Below are 22,158 nucleotides of genomic sequence, written 5' to 3'. Positions count from 1 at the left end.
CGTGATGAAGAGTGTTAAAGTATTGATTAAATGATTAAATGTATATCTTCTTATCAGCTTAAGCTTTTGAGATAAGTGATAATTTAACAAATTGCATCGATTTGCAATCAACTTCCTAAAGTTAAAAAAAGTGACTTAAAACTTTTGGTTTTAAGCAAAAATGATAAATCACTTTATATATCCCAAACTTTCATTTGAAATTTTGACAGAATTCGTTGGAGTGCTATACCCGCACTAATCCACATGGATTCTTTCTCATACTAGACTTTGCTGGAGATCCAAATTCTGATTCCACACACGCAAAATTGGGACTGGTTAATGGGACCAATGGTGAATGGCTAAGGGAGATGTTGATATAAAATTGTTGTAGACTGTGTGAAGCTATTGTAACTCTTGGCTTTACCTTTCTGGTTTCAATCTATTTTATCTGAAAGATTAATTTGCTGTGGTGATATATGGAAAAGTGAACTTGGACATGAACAGCTAGAAAAGAAAAGAAGAGAAGATACTGGTTATGAACTACTTACTTCTTTATCTTGTTAAATTACCATTTATTTTAAAAGTTTAAGCTCATAAAAAATGGTGAATTTCCTCCCATATGTGGGCTTAAATTAATCCTGAAATTGAATAAGTGAAATCCAACGCAATAATTAATTGAATAAGCCATTTTATTGTTTTCCTTCTCTGTTTTTTTGGGGCTTTCCCGCTTAGTATTCACTATTCACCGTTTTACTCTCCTGCACTGCCCTATCAAATAATACTTGAGAGAGAGAGAGAGAGAGAGAGAGAGAGAGAGAGATGAAACTGAGCAGTAAAATTAACCTATTTCCCAACTGTTTATTCCCTCTTGAGATAAATCCAACAAAAATAAGCCAAAAACAAAAAGTTACAGAAGCTCAAAATTACAAACAATCCATCCCAAGATGTCTATACTTGTCTATTTGGGTATCCCACAAGCTCCCTTCTGCTGCTCCTTTTTTCTCTGTATAATGCACATTCTCATAACAGCTATTTGTTCTGTAGTTTCCTTACTTGCTTTTAATATACACAAGATAACCAACTCTTTTTTGAACCACTAACTTAAAAACATTATGCGCAACCTAAAAGAATGACCATATATTTTGTTCTTTTTACAAAGCTATTATTGCAGGAAATTGTCGCCATGAATGGCAATCTTATGTTGCTGAAGCAGAAATCAAGCAGAGGAACAAAATAGCAGAAAGAACTTAATTTCACTGTCATTTCGATCTGGAGCCCCCTCTTAAGAGTGGGGGACGAAGGTGCCAACGTACCCAAATCCCATGATGAAGAAGGCGATTGCTTGCATATAAAGGAAAATGAAGAAGTGGTTTTTCCCAAAGAAAACATCGTAGCAGCCGCAAAAGAACAAGTAAGCTCCAACTCCAAGCTCTAACAAATGGAGTCTGTCAAAGTTTAAGAACAAAATGACAAACGTGGATCAGATATTAACCAAATGGTAGAAAATATGTCGTCGAGAGTGCGATTCTAAAAATTTGTGATTTGAAAACATAGAAAAATGTGTATTTAAATCGCATGCGGGTACGTTTTAAAAACACATGTCCAAACTGTAATTTTACCAAATTATTGACTGTGTTTTCAAATCGGGAAATCACAAATCAGACCTAAAATGGAGGGCATGCCCAAATTGCAGAAGAAGTCTATGGAAGAATGCATACCTTTCTCCAATCCTGAACCGAGGTCTTCTTGGGGCTTTTGTCGCTGCCTTAGCCTTGAAAGCATCTCCTAGTTTCTCTGTGACAATCCATTCATTTGATCCGTTAGCCTCTAGTAGACCGATGATGGTAGCCTTTGTTCTGTGCAGGGCCATGACATTCTCAAAGAGAATCCAGAAAATCAACAAGTGGAGTGACCTGAAAGATATAAAGATAGAACATGAACAAAACCCCCAAGAAATTCAGAGAGGCCTAGAATATTATATGGGAAACAATTAATGTCTAGGCAGAAAGACTAAAAACAATAGCTTTTAACGATGAATCTTCATCAAAAACAGGGGAACTTGCTTTCTTAGGAATCATTTGAACATATCTGAACATGTTTAAAAAAGTAGAAAAAAATTGCAGACCTCGGAGTTCCGACAGCATTGAGAAGGGTGATGATGGAAGGAATATAAACTGCCCCCCACTTCGGAACCGCAACTTCCGGCACCACCACAGTTGCCGGTAACACAACGCAGTAAAAGACAAATGTGTTTATGTGGGCTATGATCTTCCGAACGAAGAAGAAGCTGTAAATCACATGTACCTTCTTCCATAACGATACTTTCTGCATTAAACAGGCGACAGTACGTATAACAAATTATTTTCATTTTACTCCCAGAAATTGTTATATTTAATGGTTCATAGAAGCAGACTAACCTTGTTTCTTATAATCTCCATAACCATTTTCCGGAAAAGATTAGCCGGACCACAAGACCATCGATGCTGTTGGTAGCGGTAGGCTTTGAAAGTACTAGGCAATTCATTTTTCGTCTATATATAGCAAAATCACACTAATAAGAACATGTACAAAAACAGTCTCCATTAAATAACATCAATTGGCATAAGAGAGAGTCCACCTCTTTCTTTTTCTTTTTTTTCTTTTTTCTTTTTTCTTTTTTTATTTTTTTTATTTTTTATTTTTTTAGGGTATCTTGGTTTCACCATCCAGCCGAGCAGTACCTAAGGTTTGTAACCGAGTGCAGAGGCCCAGCCAAAATCCACTAGACTAATCCCTGGCCTAATATCCCGTGTCACTCAAAGTATGGAGTGTTGAGTCGTGAGCTATACCAGGGTTGCTAGCCCCAAGAGGGAGGTAGCACTTAGGAGTCTCAAACTCGAGACCTCACAGGAAAATATCCTTAGAAGCCTCGAGCTTCAACCACTAGGCCAACCCCTTGGGGTTAGAGAAAGAGAGAGAGTCCACCTTGTTTATTATTTACTCATGGGCATTCTTTTGTTCTTATTATTAGAGTCCGCTTAGTCCCGTAATTTTGCAGGTCAAAAATCCGTTTAAAACAAAATCATAGAAAAGTGTCCCGTTTGAAATAGCGTAACACAACCCCATTTTTGAAAGACGAACAACAATTTTATCAAATACTTAACTATATTTTTAATAATCATATTTTCATTAATTACGTTTTAAAATCGTTAGATTGAATCATTGGTGAATGTATACCTTGACACTTCCAAGGTATAAAAATTTCCACCCTTTGAGACTAGCTCTCACTGCCAGATCCATGTCTTCCACGGTGGTCCGGTCCTTCCATCCTCCAGCCTCGTTAAGTGCAGCAATTCTCCACACACCTGCTGTCCCTGGATCATTTCATTGATAAAAGCTTGTTTTAATTTCATACCGCTCAAATTCATAATAATAAATACATCATGATCAGATTCTATTGATTCTTTTCATTTCAAAGCAAAATAAGTGTTGGCACATTATTCAATTTTAAAAATGTAAATCTATAAATTAATTTTCTTATAAATTCAAATGGTAGTCTATGTGATTGCCACGTGACACATGAGGGAAAATATTAAACAATAAAACTTGGTAGATAAATTTAAGGGGTAACTTCACTTAGTCTCCTGAATTGTCATTATTTTTGCAATGTCTTCCCTAAAGTTTAATTTCTCTCAATTTAGTGTATTTATTTTTCAATTCTTTGCAATGTCACCAATCCGTTAGGATTTTTAGTTAACTCTTAACTGAGGGGGTGTCAAAATTTCCAAAATACCCCCATTTGTTTTAGGGAAAAAAAGAAAAAAAACAGTATTTGAAAAAAATTCATGGCTCAATCTTTGCAAAAAAAAATTAAATGTATTTTTTAAAAAAAAAAAAGAAAAAAAGAAAAAAAAGGGAGGGGTGTATTTTGAAATTTTTTTTTTACATTTAACGACAAATCTTAATGAACAGATAGCATTGCAAACATGAATACACTAAATTGAGAGAAATTAAACTTTAAAGAGATTATAAAAATGGGGATAATTCAAAAAATTAAATAAAGTTTCTCTTAAATTTAATTATTCAGTAACCAACGTACTAATTATTATTAAAAAAAAGATTGTAATAAAAACTATGTAACCTAAAAGCGAACTTACCATTGAATCCAAAGAAGGCATAGGTGGAAGACCCCACTTCTTGCTCTACAGTGAAATGGTAATCCAATGACATCTCTTGCATTCTTGTCATCAAGCACTCATCGGAGTTCACTGCAAAACAGCCCGGAAAAGCACTGTCTGTCACCAATGTAGTTGGCAAGGGACTTATTATTATATTACAATTCAATAATTATAAATCAGACCACATAAATTCAACTTGTCGGTGAGTAGAGATAGACAGTGACTAGAGAAAGAGGTCCACCATTAAAGTCTGCACATGCAACTGTTGGGGTAGAGGAGAAGAAGATCAAACTAATAAGACGCTTATGCCCCTTCATATAATTTGTGCAGTTAGAGAAAATTAATGGAAAAGATTCTTGGTACATCCACCCCAAAATCTAAGGGCTTCCTAGGCTCCTACAGCAAAGGTAGGGAAATAGGATTCACCCTATTTTAATAGTCATGTCCAGATTTATTGTCGTATTTATTTATCCGAGCAAGTGCGCTTCGCACCTCAAACTCTCCGTCTTAAATCAATGAATTGCAGCTAATTTTGATCCATGCTAAACCACGTGGCAAATTTAGTATAGTTTGGATTTGACTAAGGTTCTTAAAAAAACAAAAAATCAAAAGTTCATATTTAATTAAAAGAAATTAAATTAAATTAAATTTGAGCGGTTAAAATAACTTCAAGAATTTTCTATAGCTTTTTTTACGACATATAAGCCAAATCTTGATAGGGTTTAGCATCAATCAAGCTTCATCTAGAAGGGGGGGTTCAATTCTTCTTACCAATAATCTCAAAGGGGTTCAAGATTCATGTTTTATCAGATTTTTAGGCCAAATAAAATTGCTTTAATTATCATTATGATTTATGACTGCATCCCATCCATCATACTTGTTCATTGCCATGTCCAAACATATTTAATCGACCAGTTCATCAGTAGGGTAGAGGACAAGTGTAGTCTCAAATAATTGTGGCCTTCCAAATATGAAAACAAAAATAGAAAGGCCCCTCCAACTCTACTTTCACTATTTCCAGAAACAATGGGCAAATGGGAGGGAATATGGAACCTGACAACAAAATAGGAAAAATCGCATTCGCATCTAGGAAAAGCAATTAATCTATTTCACAGGCTTTGTTTGTCTAGACTTCGGGTCCCACCTTAGAAAAACCATGAGAAATTTACACGTGTTCAAGCAAAAACATCCCTATGAAGGTGAGAGATGGGACCCAACCCCTTTCCTACCAATTTCTCAATTCTTAGACAAAACAGACCCACCGACAGTTTTCAAAGCCAGCCCTGTTTTTTAGAGCCTAAAACATCGTTGATTAACACAAAATAGTAAACCAATGGCTACTGATTATCGGACCCCCAAATTAACAAAATCAAAGGTTTGGGTGATTAAGCGAGATTACCGAACTTCCAGCGGGTCTGAACCAGAGCGAGTTGAGGGTTGTGGACGAGGAAAGGGATGGTCCGACAGAGAAAATCTGGCTCGGGTTGGAAATCCGCGTCAAAGATGGCTACGTAATCGCACTGTTTCACGTAGCTGCGTTTCATACCTTCCTTGAGAGCCCCTGCTTTGTATCCGTTACGGTTGTCTCTGATCTCGTACTTTACGTTTATGCCTTTGCTTGCCCATCTCTGGCATTCTAGCTCCACCAAGTCCTACATTTTTCGTTCAAATTTTGAAGGGCCCAGATGGTAATCAAACGGGTTTGTTTGTTGGATGAGAAAAGTTTGATAATTTTTATGGAAAATGTAATACCTTGATTGTGGGGTCCGTGGAATCATCGAGGACTTGTATGATGATACGATCAGAAGGCCAGGAAAGCCCACATGCAGCTCCGATTGATAGCTGGTAGACCTGCATTGAAACGTAGCAAAGAATATAAAGATGTAACAGAAACTTAAAGCTAAGATGTTACATACATCTTCAACGAAACAGAGTAGAATTAGGGAGAGAGAGAGAGAGAGAGAGAGAGAAAGAAGAGAACCTCTCTTTCGTTGTACATTGGGATTTGCACCAGGACCATGGGATAAGCCGAGTTTCCCAGCTCAACATCTTCTTTCATTGGCTCCCAATTATAACGCTTCTGGGGCTTTCGACCAAACAGCTTCACCAAAACAATGACAATGCCCATATAAACCCTCTCGATGAATAGCATCAACGACATGATCAAACACAGAAAGACTGAGAGTCTCAAAAGAGGAACAATCAATGGCGCTTTGATCTGGGCCCAAATAATTCCAAGTTGCATGGAAATGTCATCTCTGGCTCCTTGAAAGGCGTCGGGAAGAAGTGTCGTCGACGTCAACCGATCCATTGACTGATTGAAGGCTTTTTCCTCTGTTATTCGGTGTTGAAAAACAGAGCAAAGGCAGGGGATAAGATGATGGGAAGCTTGGAACTAATAGTGTTAGAGTTCAGTAAGGAAACCCACTAGATCTGCATCTATTTAAAGAAGCTCCTTTGCGAAAAGAGCACGAATATTTGCTTTTTTTGTTGCCTTTGCTATTTTGCTTCTTGGTCAAGCAAAACAGTAGAGACAGAGCTGGAATGTCAGTCACTGGCTCAAACCCCCCACTATATTGCAGACACCCACAAGAGAAAAAACTGGAACAAACTCAGTTTATAGAAACAACCTCAAGATTAATCTAAAGGTTGATCCCTAAACAAATGTCGTCTTTCTTTCCCTTCCGAGAAAAAGAAACCCCGAAATTCACAACCTTTTTCTGCACTGTAATCAAATGAAAACAGAAGCAGCACAGCCAACCTACAAATGTGGTAACAGAGAAGGAAAATAAATGAAGAGCAAGAGAAAGAAAGAGAGAGAAAATAGCGTTTTATATGTATGGAAGCTCTCTTTGAGTGTTATGGTTTGTCTCTAATCTTTCTTTCTTTTATAGTAAGAGTAATGCTTTTTAGCTCTTCTAAAGCCTCAAAGACCCTGACTGTTCCAACCACAATTGTGCGGCTTATATAATAGTAGCGCCAACTACCCACGAGTCCAAAATGAATCAACTGCCGGCGGCGAGACCAATCGTCTGAGTCAGATTTTTCTCGGCGATGTGGGGCCGGAACTTCTTTTCTTTTTATTGGTGGAAAATGTGGGTCTCGCTTTCTTTTTCAATTTCGGTAGCTAATATGGAGTAATGATGAAGCTCGAAATTGCATGTATTAACCTATTATCCCCTCGGCTTTCCATCGCTACCAAGAAGATTGCATGTATTAACCACGATTTTTTTTTTTTATAATAATTTGTTTTTCCTTTTTAGATGTCTCGTATTTACCCCTCTTACTAGGATTTAGGTGTTAGTTATAATTTAACGAAATTTATAAAAATATCTATGTCTGAATATTTGAAAAAAATTAATAATTTTTTTAAAAAAAATAAATATTGAGGTATTTTAAAATTTTTGATAGGATTTAATAGAAATTCCTAACGGAAAACTCCTAATTGAAACTTTCCGAAAAATGAATATTCTAATTTGAGATGGTTTTAAGGTTAGGTATTTTCTTTCAAAAATATTGAAACTTCGATACTTTTAAGTGAAATTATCCAAAAAATAAATAAATAAATAAATAAATTTGGTATGATATTGTAATACTAAACACTCCACCTTTTTATGATACTGGCTGAGATGATACATTTTAAATGATTTACATTTAAAATATGTCATGTTAGTTAGTATAACATGAGTACAATAAATGTGTGTATAAAGAATACTATTATTCTTAATTAAAAGAAAAATAGTTGTTATAAATCATTTTTAGTGGTAGATTTTATGTTGATTGAAAAATAAAAGAAAAGAACACTACAAAAAAGGTGTTTCCGGTAGTGAATTTAGCTTAAAACTACGTGGCTATTACATTCTTTATATATATATATATATATATATATATATATATATATGGGGTAAATCAAAAATATTAATTGCCATTACTGCATAATACAAACATTTTATTTAGTAAATTCATGAATAACTTAACTATAATTAAATGACGTGGTAGTAAAAATTAATAAATAATTTTTTTTTTACAGGCGTTATCAAATAATTGACTTTTATTATTACACCATTTAATTGTATAACAATTATACAAAAGCTCGCTAAATAACATTATTCTTTTATTTATGCCCTTTTTCATTAGCTGCGCTTTGTTTATATTTTATAATCATGGGTGATATTTTTCATACACCGTTTTGTAAAAAAAATTCATCAAATAATCATATAAGACATGATTTTTCTTAGATTATAAAACAAAAAAGGTAAAATAAAAGCAAAAATAAAAGGCCGAACGAAAAGGAAAGAAAAGGACGAGACAAGGACGCCGCGCCAAATTTTGTGTATGTACTTTAATGCCCTCGGTATTGTCTCTGTCAACGTGACAGCTCAGATGCTTCTCGTGGAGCATGCCTTTCCATGAAATTACAGCATTGTCCTTGACTTTGTTTATTAATCGGTGTGGGACGAACAAATGTTGGAGGATTACTGGGGAGGAACTGGATCAGACAGTCAGAGGATTTATGATTCACAAATGCTTCTTTGACTGTCTGGCTCATCATCAATGGGAGTCATAGACGATTTCCACCGAGTAGGGTTGCTAATGAATCAGTCTTTTCGATAATCTGCTTCATATTTATTCGTTTAAATTTATTTATAATTGCAAAAATTTGCTTACGACTAATATGACTATAAAAATTCGATCGATTATTAAGTTTTATATGCCTAACTAGTACCACGAAATTTAATTAAGATTTACGAGCCTAGCTCATATTCATACATATTTTTATGTGTACAAAAAATATATACTAACTTAGTACTAACTAACATCTTAAATATTATAAAATTCGAATTATACAGCGTCTAAGACGTTAGCATGACTCACAAGCTCGTATCCTATTAAATTCATGCAGTTATCTTTGTTGTATTTTATCTTAGAATAGTCGTAGTTTAATTAAATAATGATAATTATAATTATCTTTCGAAGTTATAGTCTTTTAATTATTTGTAGCATCATGATACATAAGTCATTCAGCAATAAGTTTCTATTGTTCTTTGAGAGCCTCTACTATAAGGATAGGCTGTAAAACACCACTTTTTATCCTAGGTGTCAGTGTTGGTGTTTTGCAGCCGGTCCGGATTGCAGGTTTATTCTTGTTCTTTATAGGAGTTTATCTTTGAGTTAAAATAAGAGTTTATTTTCAAGTCTTTTAATTTGAGCCGTGTAGTCATGTAGTTCCTTATTTAATGGATGATCAATTAATAAAGAGATAACGAGAAATTAATCACAAACCTTGTATTTGAAAAGGTCTAGATTTCCTCATAATTTAAAAGGTTTGAGTTCCATCAGAACTTGTAATTATCCAGTTGCGTGTTTGCAAAGTCATTCATGTAATATTTTAGTATCAGAGTTGCGTTCTTGCTCAATGGCGAATCCAAGAGTTGACTGGCTTGAACATCAATTTATTAGCCGCAGGGCTATGTTTGAAAGCTTTATCAATAAATCAGATGAACGGATGGAAATGATGGAGAAAAAACTCGACAGCCTTCTCTCAAACTCAAATCAAATTTAGCTCGGATCACATATTTAAAAATTTAATAGCGTAGCTTGAGCTCAGCCTAGCCTTTAGCGCGCCAAGCTTAAACACACGTTTTATACCTTAACTCGAAATCAAGTAGGCATCCTCATAAATGAGTTAATTCTAAAATTTTAAATTCGAATCGATTACAGCCTTACTTGCAAGCATGAGGCTAGCTTCTTTCTCTTTTACACTATGCTAAACCTATTTTTATCTTTTTCCAGTCAAATACAACAAGGAGGAGGATAAAAAAAAAAAAACAATAAAAGAACAACTAAAATATATAAAACTACTTTTATCTTTATGTCATATCTATTTGAATACATTAAAAAATAAAAAATAAAAAATTACCAAAGGAGCATATATCCTTGCTGCTAGCATTTTGTGTTTTGGCATATATATTACAAGTAAGAATTAATTGCAAATGGATAGTTGCAATGTCGACACCACTGTGATAAATGATAATGCAACAGAATTTCTAAGTATTGGTGCCTTGTCCGCACCGCTGTCACACAAAGCTTGCGTTTGTTTTTCTTGTTCGTTAAAAAGGTGTGGTCTACACTAAATACTAATTCTATGAAATCTGCACTTGTACGTGGCGCTCAATTCTACTAGGATTTCCTAGGAATGTTGTATGGAATTAAATAAGGGCACGCGGGGATCACGGGTTCAAGGTTGTGTTAGTTAGATACTTTATTTTTAATTTCATTGGAAAAAAAAAAAAAAAAACTAAATCAATGATCCTTAGTTTATAAAATGAAAGATCCTTGTTCATAAACAAAGGATATAATTCTTTCTTTACTGGTTAGCTTGACAAAATCATTCTCGGTGAGTCCTTGGCCGTCTATCTCACATTATGTTGGAAGATTTCTACTCTAATGGTAGATATTTTTGGTTTGTTAACTAACCTCCGTCGGAAGTTGGTCAGCTTCACAATTTTCTAGTATCATTCTCGATCTCTTGTAATATTTTTATTAATTTATATATATGGGCATCTTGGTCCAACGGTAAAACACAACGTTCATAAAACGCACGGCATGTATTCCAAGCAATCCTATCATGATTTGCAAAAATGAATTATTAATGCTGATCTACCTCAAGCTTTTTAAAAAAAAAAATAAAAAATAAAAAATTCTCGATGATGATGAATATATAATGGCACGAGGTGGAGCCTAGCCTTGTTTTTATATTAATGTTATTACTTAATAAGGTAGTTAGGATAATAATATTTTTGAGAAATTCTTATAATTTCCTCTAAGATAAATTAAAAAGGCTCGCATGTTATTTGGAAGATTTTAGGAAGAAGGTGAAACTGGGAAAAACCATAAATCGATCTCAATGATCTCATGAAAAGCATGCTGTTTATTGCCGGCCACCCGAAGACTGGCAATAGATAATCTATCAGTGTATTGCGAGCAAATTAAATATGTTTATGTTAAATAAACGAGCATTCCACTTGTATAATAAAAAATTAGAAGGAAAAAAAAAAAAAAAAAAAAAAAAAAAAAAAAAGTGGGAGAAGTTCAACATTAATAATTATTTATTAAAGTACAATACGAAAAATTGTTCCTAAATTTATTTACAATATTTATTCAGACAACAAACCATCTCGCATTGACTCCGGTTTATGGATTGGGATTTGATTCTTGTACAACACCAATACAACAACTGTACAACAATCCTTCACATGAGGGTGGGCCCCAGTATGTAAGACCCACCCTCATGTGAGGGATTGTTGTACAGTTGTTGTATTAGTGTTGTAAATCTAACATTTTCCTTATGAATTTGGCTTGGTCCAGCAGATAGTTGGGATTAAAACAAGTTTCTTTTGTGTTGTGTCATGGTATACGTGTACTAAAATCTCAGTGAGTTCAGTTCTAATTGAATATGTCGCCTAAGCCCTCCAAAGCATTATTTACGCAGTTTTGCTGTTCATCTAGAACAACCAGCGTTGACTCCCTCTCTCAATGTAGTAATATTTCTTGCATAATTTTTGTATAATTTTATTTTATTTTATTTATTTATTTTTTTTAAGATCAATAACTGAATATTTAGGATTCACCTATAAAAAAATAGATTCAATAATTAACTATAAAAAATGTTGTTAGAATTATATGAAGTTGTACAAAAATTATACAATAATAATTTTTCATTTATATATATAGAACACCAATGTTGACTATGCATATAATATGTAGGATATTAAAAGCATCAACTTACTATTATAACAATTTATCATAAAGTTTTTATGCAATTTTTATATATATATAAGTGTGTGTGTGACATCTCACATCGTCTGCGTATGAAACTGAAGATATGCTTATATGTATATTCGGACCCTTCTTGATACAACGCGTTTTAAAGATATGATAATCATAAACTTATTAGAATTTCACAATTAAGAGTGCTTCTACAATAGTAGTATCAGGATGAGTAACTTCCTACCCAAGAAATCTAGTTTGGATCAACCAAAAATGAACAATATTATATTGTTTGAAATACGTCGTTCCAATATATCTTAGTTCCAAAAATGCAATTGGAAATAAACATTTATAATATAATGTCCAATATAAAAGCTAAACGAACAATGGCGAAGTTAATAGGAGCCGAGAATGGTCAAATGCTCTATTTAACCCATATAAAGGTATATATGATGGTTGTCCACCTTTACCCACTCACTTACTTAGGGCTAGAACCGTCAAGCAACAACGTTATTGGTGAATGAACCGTCAAGCATCAACGTTACCGGTGAATCAACAATCTCTCAGGATCGACGCCTCCATGGGCGGAGCACTCTGGTGCCACCGCTAGTCATCTAGGCCCACTAAGTCGGAGAAGTAGAGTCTAAGGACAAAGATTGAGTGTATCTGGGTTGACAAATCCACCAATTATATATTCCTCACATCATGCCTCAGGTGTGAAGATACATTCCGCCAAGTCTTGCCACCATGCACTCGTGTGCCCTTGTGGACCTTATTTTGTAGCACAATAATATATTATAGGTTGACAGAACGCCCACCATAAGAAAATAAAGATATGAAAAAATCATTCTAGAGACAGATCTAATTATAAAAGAGATAATTTACACAAAAAAAAAAAATATTAAAGAGATTAGATTTTGACTTCTTTTTTTTACGCATTATAATGTTGGTAATAGATAAGATCGTAAAGGTACAATTCGTATGGTACTCACCCCTTCTTTTGCATTATCTTTTGCTTTAATAATGCAATATCACCAATTATATATATACACGCCCAAGCCTCCTTGCAACTTTTTAAATTGAAAAAAACAACGACTTCATGTTTATACTTTAAATAATGGACGTACGACTTGTGTTAGTGTGACATTTGGAGCTGTCACCTTTGATTCTTGTCGCCCGCTAGTCGCTAGAGATCTATACTCTAGTTTTTGTCGGCAGGGCCTTTCTTTCTATATTTTCCGAGTAACAACGTACGTACCATTGATTCCAAAGGATATGCATAAATACTCCTACGCAATTTACTTGAAATTTATGCGTGTTTATATATATATATATATATATAAAGAAGTAAGAAAAACGAGAGAAAAAGAAGGGCCTCATGCCTGTCTGTCCCGGTGACAACCACTGCTTTACAAAAGGAAAAACCAAAACAAAACAAATAACCAATTGTTGATGAAAATTTTTGGACTGCCAGATCGGTGACTCTCTTAAAAAATAGATAAAGATTCATTTGAAATTGCCGGTTCCAAAAGATCACAAGAGCTTTCAATACTTAAGCCAATAGGACATTTGAGAAAAATGACCGAAATTTTTTACAAATTAGTTTGTAAGAAATTTTATATAACTTATATGTAAGATTGATATGTGTTTATTGACATATGAGAAGCACATGTTGTTTTTATTGAATGTGCTTTTTACATGCTATTTTAATAGTATTAATAGAAAAACATGTAATGTGATTCTCACATGTTTAAAGAACACATGTCATTTTTATATGTGGATTGCATGAAATTTCCTACAAATTTTGTAGATTTTTTGTGAGAGAGATGGTGATATGAGGATCCCTGACTTTTGGGAATGCATACCCCTTTAAAGAGAAGCTCTTGAATATTTACATGTGAATTGAAGAATTTTAAATACAAAAGTATGCCTTGGATTCGGGTTAACAAATTTCTTAATCTACGGTAATCAAATCATTTAAATCATCTACGGTATACAAACATATGCCTAGGGTTTGCCATCTCTTGAGAAGACCCTAGCCCTCGGGGGGGTTTCTCTTCTTTTTGGTCTAAGAGGGGGAGGGGACTTGCCCCCCGACTCCTTGTTTGTTTCTAGTCTTTGTTTTTCGGCCTGTCACTAAGTCGTGGGTTGCTATCTTTTCTTCTTTCTCGGTGTCGTTCTTTGAAACCAAAAGATGAATATATTTTTCTCTAATCCTTCTGGGGATTGGGAGTTTGAGGATTTCAATCTATTGTTAGGTTGATTGGGTAAGGTTCTAGCAGCCACCCAGTGGAAGAAAAGTGTCTACTAATCATTTTTGGCTCGGCTTTCAAGCCGCTTCTTTGAAGCTAGATCTATGCTTCCCTGTCAATTTCTGCATGTCATGCGCCTCTCCAAGGTGTTCGTCGTCGTCGTCATCCGCCTTTGTTGCAACCAAGCGTGCTTTCCTCGGCCACCTGTACACAGGAGCATGGTGTGCACTGTGCATGCGCTTGCAAGTGCTCCTCAGTAGTCGACGCGCATTGGCTCTGGCCACCATCTCCTCCAGTTCGCAGTTGTCGGTTATAGGTAGTTTTGGTGGTTTGATGTCGAGAGGTCTTCTGGTGAGGGCGCGTGGTATACACACACCGTTATCGACGACTCCCTGTGCTCATATTAGTCGGCCAGTGTTGTTTTGTTTTTATTATGGTTTTTTAAGTTTGTGTTATGTTGTTACCCTTTGTAGCCTGTCGTTGTAGACTTTAGATCTAAACTGGACTGTAATAGCTATTTTTAGATCAGAATCTACACTCTTTTTATCTCCTCTAGTGGAACTAATGTGTAAAGAGAGGCTTTTGTCCATCTACTTTGGCAGCTGCTCCCAAGTCAGGATTTAATTCTGGACTTTATTTTTAGGAGTCTTTGTACTCCTAATTACTGCCACTGGCTTTTTGGGTTTCATATTATAATGAAGGTTTATTTGTTCAAATTTTTTTTTTTTTTTTTTTAAAAAAAATCATATATTTTTTAGGTTTCATGATATTGACAGAATTAGATTCCTTTTAGTTCTTATATTTCTATGTGTAGATGGTTATATAATATAAATCGTTGAGTAGACTAATAGTTGAGTATACAGTTGTGAATATAAAGAGATTAAATTCATAGATTATAAATGTATATGATATAAGTATGAGTAGTTAATATAACATAATTAGATTCAAATTTATAAGTTTAAACTTTTAGATTGAACGGTGTCGCGGAAAGACTTTTCAAAATGCCAATCTCACTAACAATGACATCTTAACAATATGCCAAATGATTTTGCATTTTATTTTTTATTTTTTATTTCCTATTAATTTAATAATTTTGCGTATTGATCATTAATTCTTATGAATCAGCCTGTACTAGAAGGTTTGAGTGAAAGAAAAGCAAATTGCCCTTCCAAGATTCACGGCTTCCTGTCGTATACAACCAAACAAATGTCTTGATTTAGTGTCAGAACATTTGGCACTCTCATTTTTTTGGGAAACTAAACTAGCCAGGTTTTGTCAGAATCTGATGAGGGGACCGAAACGAATGGAGAGAAGCCGGTTCTTTATATTTAAGAGTGTTTTTGTCGTTTTATTTATTTATTTTTATTTTACGAAAATGCTCATTAAATATAAGGAAATGGTTCATCTCCAATTCATTTAGAGTCCAAATTCCTAGATGAGTTCGACTCTATAAATGTGAAGTACTTATAATTTATTGATGAAATATTGGCTTATGTCCCACTAATAATCTAGTGGAGCTGGATCAAGTTATAATTCACCTTAATTTGAAGACGTGCCAACGTACTCTTGCTTCTAGAAGCCGTCTAGGCCCCTCCCGTTGAGATTGAGTAGATAAATGATATTATGATCTTGTAGGAGTAGAAAAACCACTATGAATTTCCCGTGCACATGCATGCAATATCCATGCAGCCCTCACAAAATGGTTAATTTGTACGTTGAATCTTTCACAAGATTGACAAGAAGATACGAAAATGTGGGAGAAATCAAAATGCCCTACCTCTCCACGGCCAATCTTTCATAAGAAGATACAAAAATGGGGGAGAAATCAAAATGCCATTAGATATATAATTTTTTAGATTTGATTAATTCGATGGGGTGGGTGAACCTAAATTCTGCAAAGTTATAATTTAAGTCATCTATATCAAAATAAATAAGAAGAAAAAAAAAAAAAAAAAGGAATAAGAGAGAAGAAACACTGTCACTGGTCTTTCTTAATCATCACCTAATACTCCTGGCCTATATATTTTGGTCAATGGAAAATGGATCTCAAAATCATTAGCATTGCTAATATTCATTTTAATTAACTTCAATTTCAAATGCCAAATCATCTCTCCGATCCTCTCACCCACATTCCTAAAGAAAATCAAACAATGGCTTTCCTTTTTGGGATGAAATAGCACTCATCATACGACCATTGACGCTAAGGCTCCTTTTCCTTCCTAAAGGGCTAAAGTTCTTTTTCAAAGCCAATTAAACGAGAATCAAATTGCTAAAATGTTGATGTACACTAAATAAAGAATAATTTGGTTTGTCATAGTAGTGAAATTACCGTTCACCAATTTTGTTGGTATATGTGGCCGGGCTCAAATTTCTCCTTGTTAAGTGAGGTCCAACGCATAAAATGTTTAATTAAAACGAGAAATGATATATGGAGACATGGTAGAACTCATGACCTTATTTTAATATCGTATTAAATTATCACTTATCTTAAATAATGAATTTAATTATTTAATTAATTTTAAAAATTAAATTATTTCCCATGCACGTATAATTACGCGCTTGTATATTAATTTGAGGGCAAGTTTGATTGGCGGACTAGAAGGCCATATTGCATACATATGGAAACAATGTCCTATCTACCATCTCTCCTAAAAATCTTGCTGAAATATTTTAAGTTTGATCGATCTCTCAAGTACTAAATTGTCTTGTGGAATGTTTGTGCTTGTGTCGACGTTCAACTAGACACTATACCTTATTACACCCATCTGACGCCTACTTTAAACTTATTTCCTAAGATTGTCCGTGAGAGAGAGAGAGAGAGAGAGAGAGAGAGAGAGAGAGATGGCCATGTGATATGTTGGCCTGATGTAATAAAAGGAAATAACATTGAAGATGATGAAACAACAATAATCCAGGTTTTTTTTTTTTTTTTGAACTTTACTTATATTCTTTGAAAATTTTTAGGAAAAAAAAAATATATAATTGTTAGGATTTAGGTATTGGTTAGAATTTAATGGAATTTGCAAAAATAATCTTTGAAATTTTTTATAATTTTTTTTAAAAAAATAAACACTGGTATTTTGAGAATTTTGATAGGATCGAATTTAACGAAAAATTTTAACGGAGGGTTGAAATTGAAAAAAATTAAACGATGAATACCCTAAATTGATACTTTCTAAAGTTTCGATATATTTTTTTAAAAGTGATGAAAGATAGGAATTATAAGTGAAGTTTTTTTTTTATTATTATTTTTAGTCCCGATAGTAATATACTAATATTCCTGGTTTTTTTTTTTTTTTTTTTCCAAAACAATGGTGAGATTATTTATTTAGTAAAATTGAAAACTGACGTAAAAGTGGCAAAGAAGAGCCAAAAAAGTTGTCACATTTAAATTACTAGCAATTATGCAATTTAGAATTATATATGATATTGTATTATTAATTTATCTTTGAAATTAACATATTTGATATTTCGTATGTCCAGTTACCATTATATAATTCCAATTCAAGGAGGTTTAATAAAAGTTCTTAGTAGTTAGTTGTTAGTTGTGGTCCAAATTTCCTTTTTTACATTAATCGATCTTTACATATTTCATACCAGACCCTATAAGATAGCCTGACGTGGTCACAGAACAAGCAGACAAGCAGCACCGTACCGCTCGGCTAACCACCAACACCGACACACATATAACTCAAACAAATATCTGTTGTATATATATTACAATTTTTATTATAATTTTTCTTTTATAAATTTACGTAGTAATTTATATTTTAAAAAAATAAGTATCTACCATAAATATAAACTATTACATCAGTTTATAAACATGATAAATATTAGAGTTAAATACATATTTGCCCTCTATATTTTACGACCTTTATTTTTTGTCCCCTCAGTTTCACTTTTTATCAAATTTGATACCTGTGGTATATGAAAAAACAGAAATGGTACCTCCGTCTGATTTTCAGTCCAAAACTAACGTCCACCCACGTCATTGGGTACCTAAAAATTTGAAGCCCAGAACTCAATTCTTTACACATCGTTTCCAACAACATCCAGACAACAACATGACAGAAAATGCCGTGGGTGGACGTTAGTTTTGGACGGGAAATCAGACAGAGGTACCATTTTCGTCTTTTCATATACCACAGGTACTAAATTTGATAAAAAGTAAAACTGAGGGGACAAAAAATAAAGGTCGTAAAACATATTGGACAAATATGTATTTAACCCTAAATATTACATGGAATGCTACGTGACATGCATGCAATTCACATAATAATTATATTTTTGTGCTTAACATAATAATCTATATATTAACGGCTGATTTGATAAATAGTACGTGAATTGCCGTGTGGAGGTGTTACGGTATTTCCGTTTGGGGATATCATGCATTTCAAGTTAATTAGTTTAAATTGTTAATTTGCAGTAGGGTTGTCTTGCTTCTTGGTAGATAATCCATCATTTTTAATTAGTCATTCAGTTAATTAAATTTCAGTTTCAATCTCTTCGAAATTGACACCAAAAAAGAAAAAAGAAAAAAATAATAATAATAAAATTTTCTCTGCTTAGAACATTCATATACAGATGGGGACAATGTACCTCATTAAACTCGAGGTCAAATTCGTGGAATTCTGACGACATCTAGTACGTTTTTTTTTTTTTTTTTTTTGTCTTATTCTTGAAATTGTTTCAAGTTTTTTATTTTAAATTTTAATTTTACTATTATGAAAGAAAAGCGATATATATTTTTGTTAATTAAATAAGCAACTTAATATTGTTAGTCCATCAAAAACCAAGATTTGAAACATGGAGAATTATTATTTACATGTGTTAGAGAGTTTTTCAATGCTCGATTGTGAGAGCACTATTAGTTATACGGACGATTTTGAATCATGAGAGTCAAGCAATTAAGTTGGACTTAATATAATTAGTATTATTAAGCCATGTGATCGAAACATTTAAAATTATAACATATTACACCGTTTTGTGGCTTTTGAATTCGATATTTATACAAAGAAAAAAGTACACATAACTCCCTCAAACTACCACATTATTGTCAATGTACCCCCCAAACTACCAATTGTGTCAATCTCCCCCTTTAAACTATCAGAAAATATCAATGTCCCCCTAATGACAAAAATGCCCTTCATAAAATTATTAAAATAAAATAAAAACAAAAAAAAATTATTAAAAAAATATAAAATAACAAAAAATTATTCCAACAAAAAAATTAAAAATTAAAACTGTTTTTTATTATTTTTTGTAAATAATAATTTTCAGTTTTTTTTTTTTTTTTTTTTTAAAAAAAAAAATTGTTCTTTTTCGTTTTTTCAATTAAATAAAAACTGGTTTTTTTTTTCATTTGTTTTATTTTTTTTAAATAAATAAATAAATTTCAGTTATTTTTTGTTTTTTCCTTTTTTTTTTTCTTTAAAACAAAATTGTTCTTTTTCGTTTTTTAATTTAATAAAAACTGGTTTTTTTTTCATTTGTTTTATTTTTTTTAAATAAATAAATTTCAGTTATTTTTTGTTTAAAAAAATTTGTTATTTTTCGTTTTTTAATTTAATAAAAACTGGTTTTTCTTTTTTATTTTTTCATTTGTTTTTTTTTTTAAAAAAAAAATCAGTTATTTTCTGTTTACTTTTTTTAAAAAAAAATTAAAAAATTTGTTCCTTTTTTTAAATTTTTTTTTTCGTTTTTTATTTAATTTAATTTAATTTTTAATTTTTAATTTTTTTAAGTTTTTTAGTTTTAATTTTTTTGAATTTATGAGGACATTTTTGTCTTATTCAAAAAAAAATTAGGATCATTTTTGTCATTTTGTTGGTCTTAAGGGGGACATTGACATTTTCTGGTAGTTTAAGGGGGGAAATTGACACAATTGGTAGTTTATGGAGTACATTAACAATTGAGTGATAGTTTGAAAGAATTATGTGTACTTTTCCCTTATACAAATCACTCTACTCATAAGGTTTTCCTTCTATGACTCGAACCCGTGTTATTGACGGTGAGTATGTTTATTCTTGTTTCTCGTGATACATGCTTTTTAATTATTTTGCCTGTATAAACAACACATGGAATAAGTAAGAACAGCTAATTAAAGTGGTTGGGACCTCAAGAAATGTTCAACTTTCATTGGGTGGTAAAAGGACTACATATCATGGGAATTATCACCATAACCAGAAAACATCCATGATGTGGGCACCAGAAACCTAATCATTCTCTCTTTTTCAAGCCCTGTGCTGTCATCCATTCATCCGGCCCGTAAAACAAAACCTTTCTTGATCTTCAATGAATCATAAAGCTCAAATGATGGGGCAACTGCGGTGACAGATCCACAACATCTTCATGATCACGTGCTAGCTATAGCTTGGTTGGTCAGTCAATGACAGACAATTAGTTCTAATGTTCTACTCAATTTATGTCTTCAGAAGAACATATGTCGCGGCCACCCTGTTTTGGCCAAGAAAGATTAATTAACCACAAGAAGTTGATCGAGTCACTTTCCACCTAACCAAACTGATATTCTGGTTCTAATATTTGCCATATATAGTTGAGGTGAATCTTTCACTTGTGGAAAACCTAAAGATCAACAATAATATGGTGTACTATTCTTGTTAATTATCGCTATTTAGGGAATGGGCAGAGAGATCGAGTATGTTGACATGCTGTTGCCATTGAAATATTCCAAGCTGCCCTTCCCGACCACAACTCATTCCTTGGACCAGTTTGGAACTGGATTGAGAACCACAATTATTTGATGAATAAATTATTATTAATTTGGATAATAATTGTGAGAGACTTCATTTGCGACACATTTGTCCCAGTAGGCGGTTGGACATACTAAAATTTATTTGAAAAAATGAATATTACATGAGCTCTCTCATATTTGCTGTCCAAATTGCTGATATTGGAACCAACATGCACCAGTCTATATCAGTCTTTAGTCTATTTGGCCCTACGATTTTACTAGATAAAGTGTGTTTTTAAATAAAATTGAGAGAAATGGCTCATTTAAGGGTGCATTTTATGCTTTGAAAACATGAAAAAATCTACGTTTTTAAATCGTAAGTAATATTGTAATGGAATGCGTTTTTTAAAAACAAATAATTTTAAAGGTCAAATTGTGATTTTAAATATCAAACTGCGATTTTACCAAACATTCAACTGCGTTCTCAAATTTCAAGTTTTGAAATGCTATTTTTAAATTGCACGTTTTGAAAAGTGCCATTGAACTGGTATAGTTGTGACTTCGCTAATTTGCACAAGATGGCTATTGATGAAACTCAGTTTGCAAAGACTTTTGAATCAAGATTCTCTACAATTGGTATGCTTGAATTACAGTACAATCTGAACAATTCACACACAGAGAGAGATTGTGAGACCCACTTACCTCGGGTAATGAGATGCGGCCGGGTGCTCACTCGTCTGAAACAAGTAAACCCTATAACCCCCTGGCCTCTATGTAAAGGCCCAAATTACAGTGCAATTATTCCCCTTGGCAGTATAAAATTTCTTTTTATTCACAAACTCGACTACTTTGAATTGAGCCAATATTACTATGCTAGCTTGCAAAGGACTTTGACATAACGGTAATCAAATATGAACTGATCATCCAAAGCCAGAATCTTCGGATCGGCCCTAGACTCATTCATTCCCTAACCCAACAACCAAAGAAAGTAGGCCCAACTCAACCATCAAATTGGGTTGGGTTCGTGTTAGTCAGATTTAAACCCCCAGCATTTGACCTAAAAGCCTCCTGCAACTTAAATCATCGAGTCATAGATGGACCAGGATCTCTTCAGTTCTATGATCCTTTATACACATTGACATTTTTATAATTCTATATTTGTAAAATTTTAAAAATACTTCTATGTATAAAAGATGAACTCTTAAAAAGGATCCTGATGGAGTCCTAATTAAAGAGGACTGACAACACAAAATTAACATAATAAAGTTGAAAAATCTGACATCTAAATAAATTAAATTATACAATC

At 33.2% G+C, this 22,158-nt stretch overlaps 1 protein-coding gene across 1 annotated transcript; it reads right to left on the bottom strand.

The window, feature by feature from the left end:
- Window positions 1–812: 812 nt before the first annotated feature.
- LOC133874155 (glucomannan 4-beta-mannosyltransferase 9) lies at window positions 813–7,046 on the bottom strand. Its single transcript, XM_062312002.1, has 9 exons — window positions 6,118–7,046; window positions 5,889–5,987; window positions 5,536–5,788; window positions 4,116–4,226; window positions 3,196–3,332; window positions 2,397–2,510; window positions 2,105–2,304; window positions 1,698–1,892; window positions 813–1,424 (listed from the first exon to the last, which is right to left on the bottom strand). The coding sequence occupies exons 1-9, from the start codon at window positions 6,445–6,447 to the stop codon at window positions 1,262–1,264; spliced, it is 1,602 nt and encodes a 533-aa protein (XP_062167986.1). The 5' UTR covers window positions 6,448–7,046; the 3' UTR covers window positions 813–1,261.
- Between the last annotated feature and the right edge of the window lie 15,112 nt (window positions 7,047–22,158).

The sequence above is a fragment of the Alnus glutinosa genome, chromosome 7 (genome assembly GCF_958979055.1).
Source record: "Alnus glutinosa chromosome 7, dhAlnGlut1.1, whole genome shotgun sequence".
NCBI lineage: Eukaryota > Viridiplantae > Streptophyta > Magnoliopsida > Fagales > Betulaceae > Alnus > Alnus glutinosa.
This window is presented reverse-complemented; position numbering and strand designations above follow the sequence as displayed.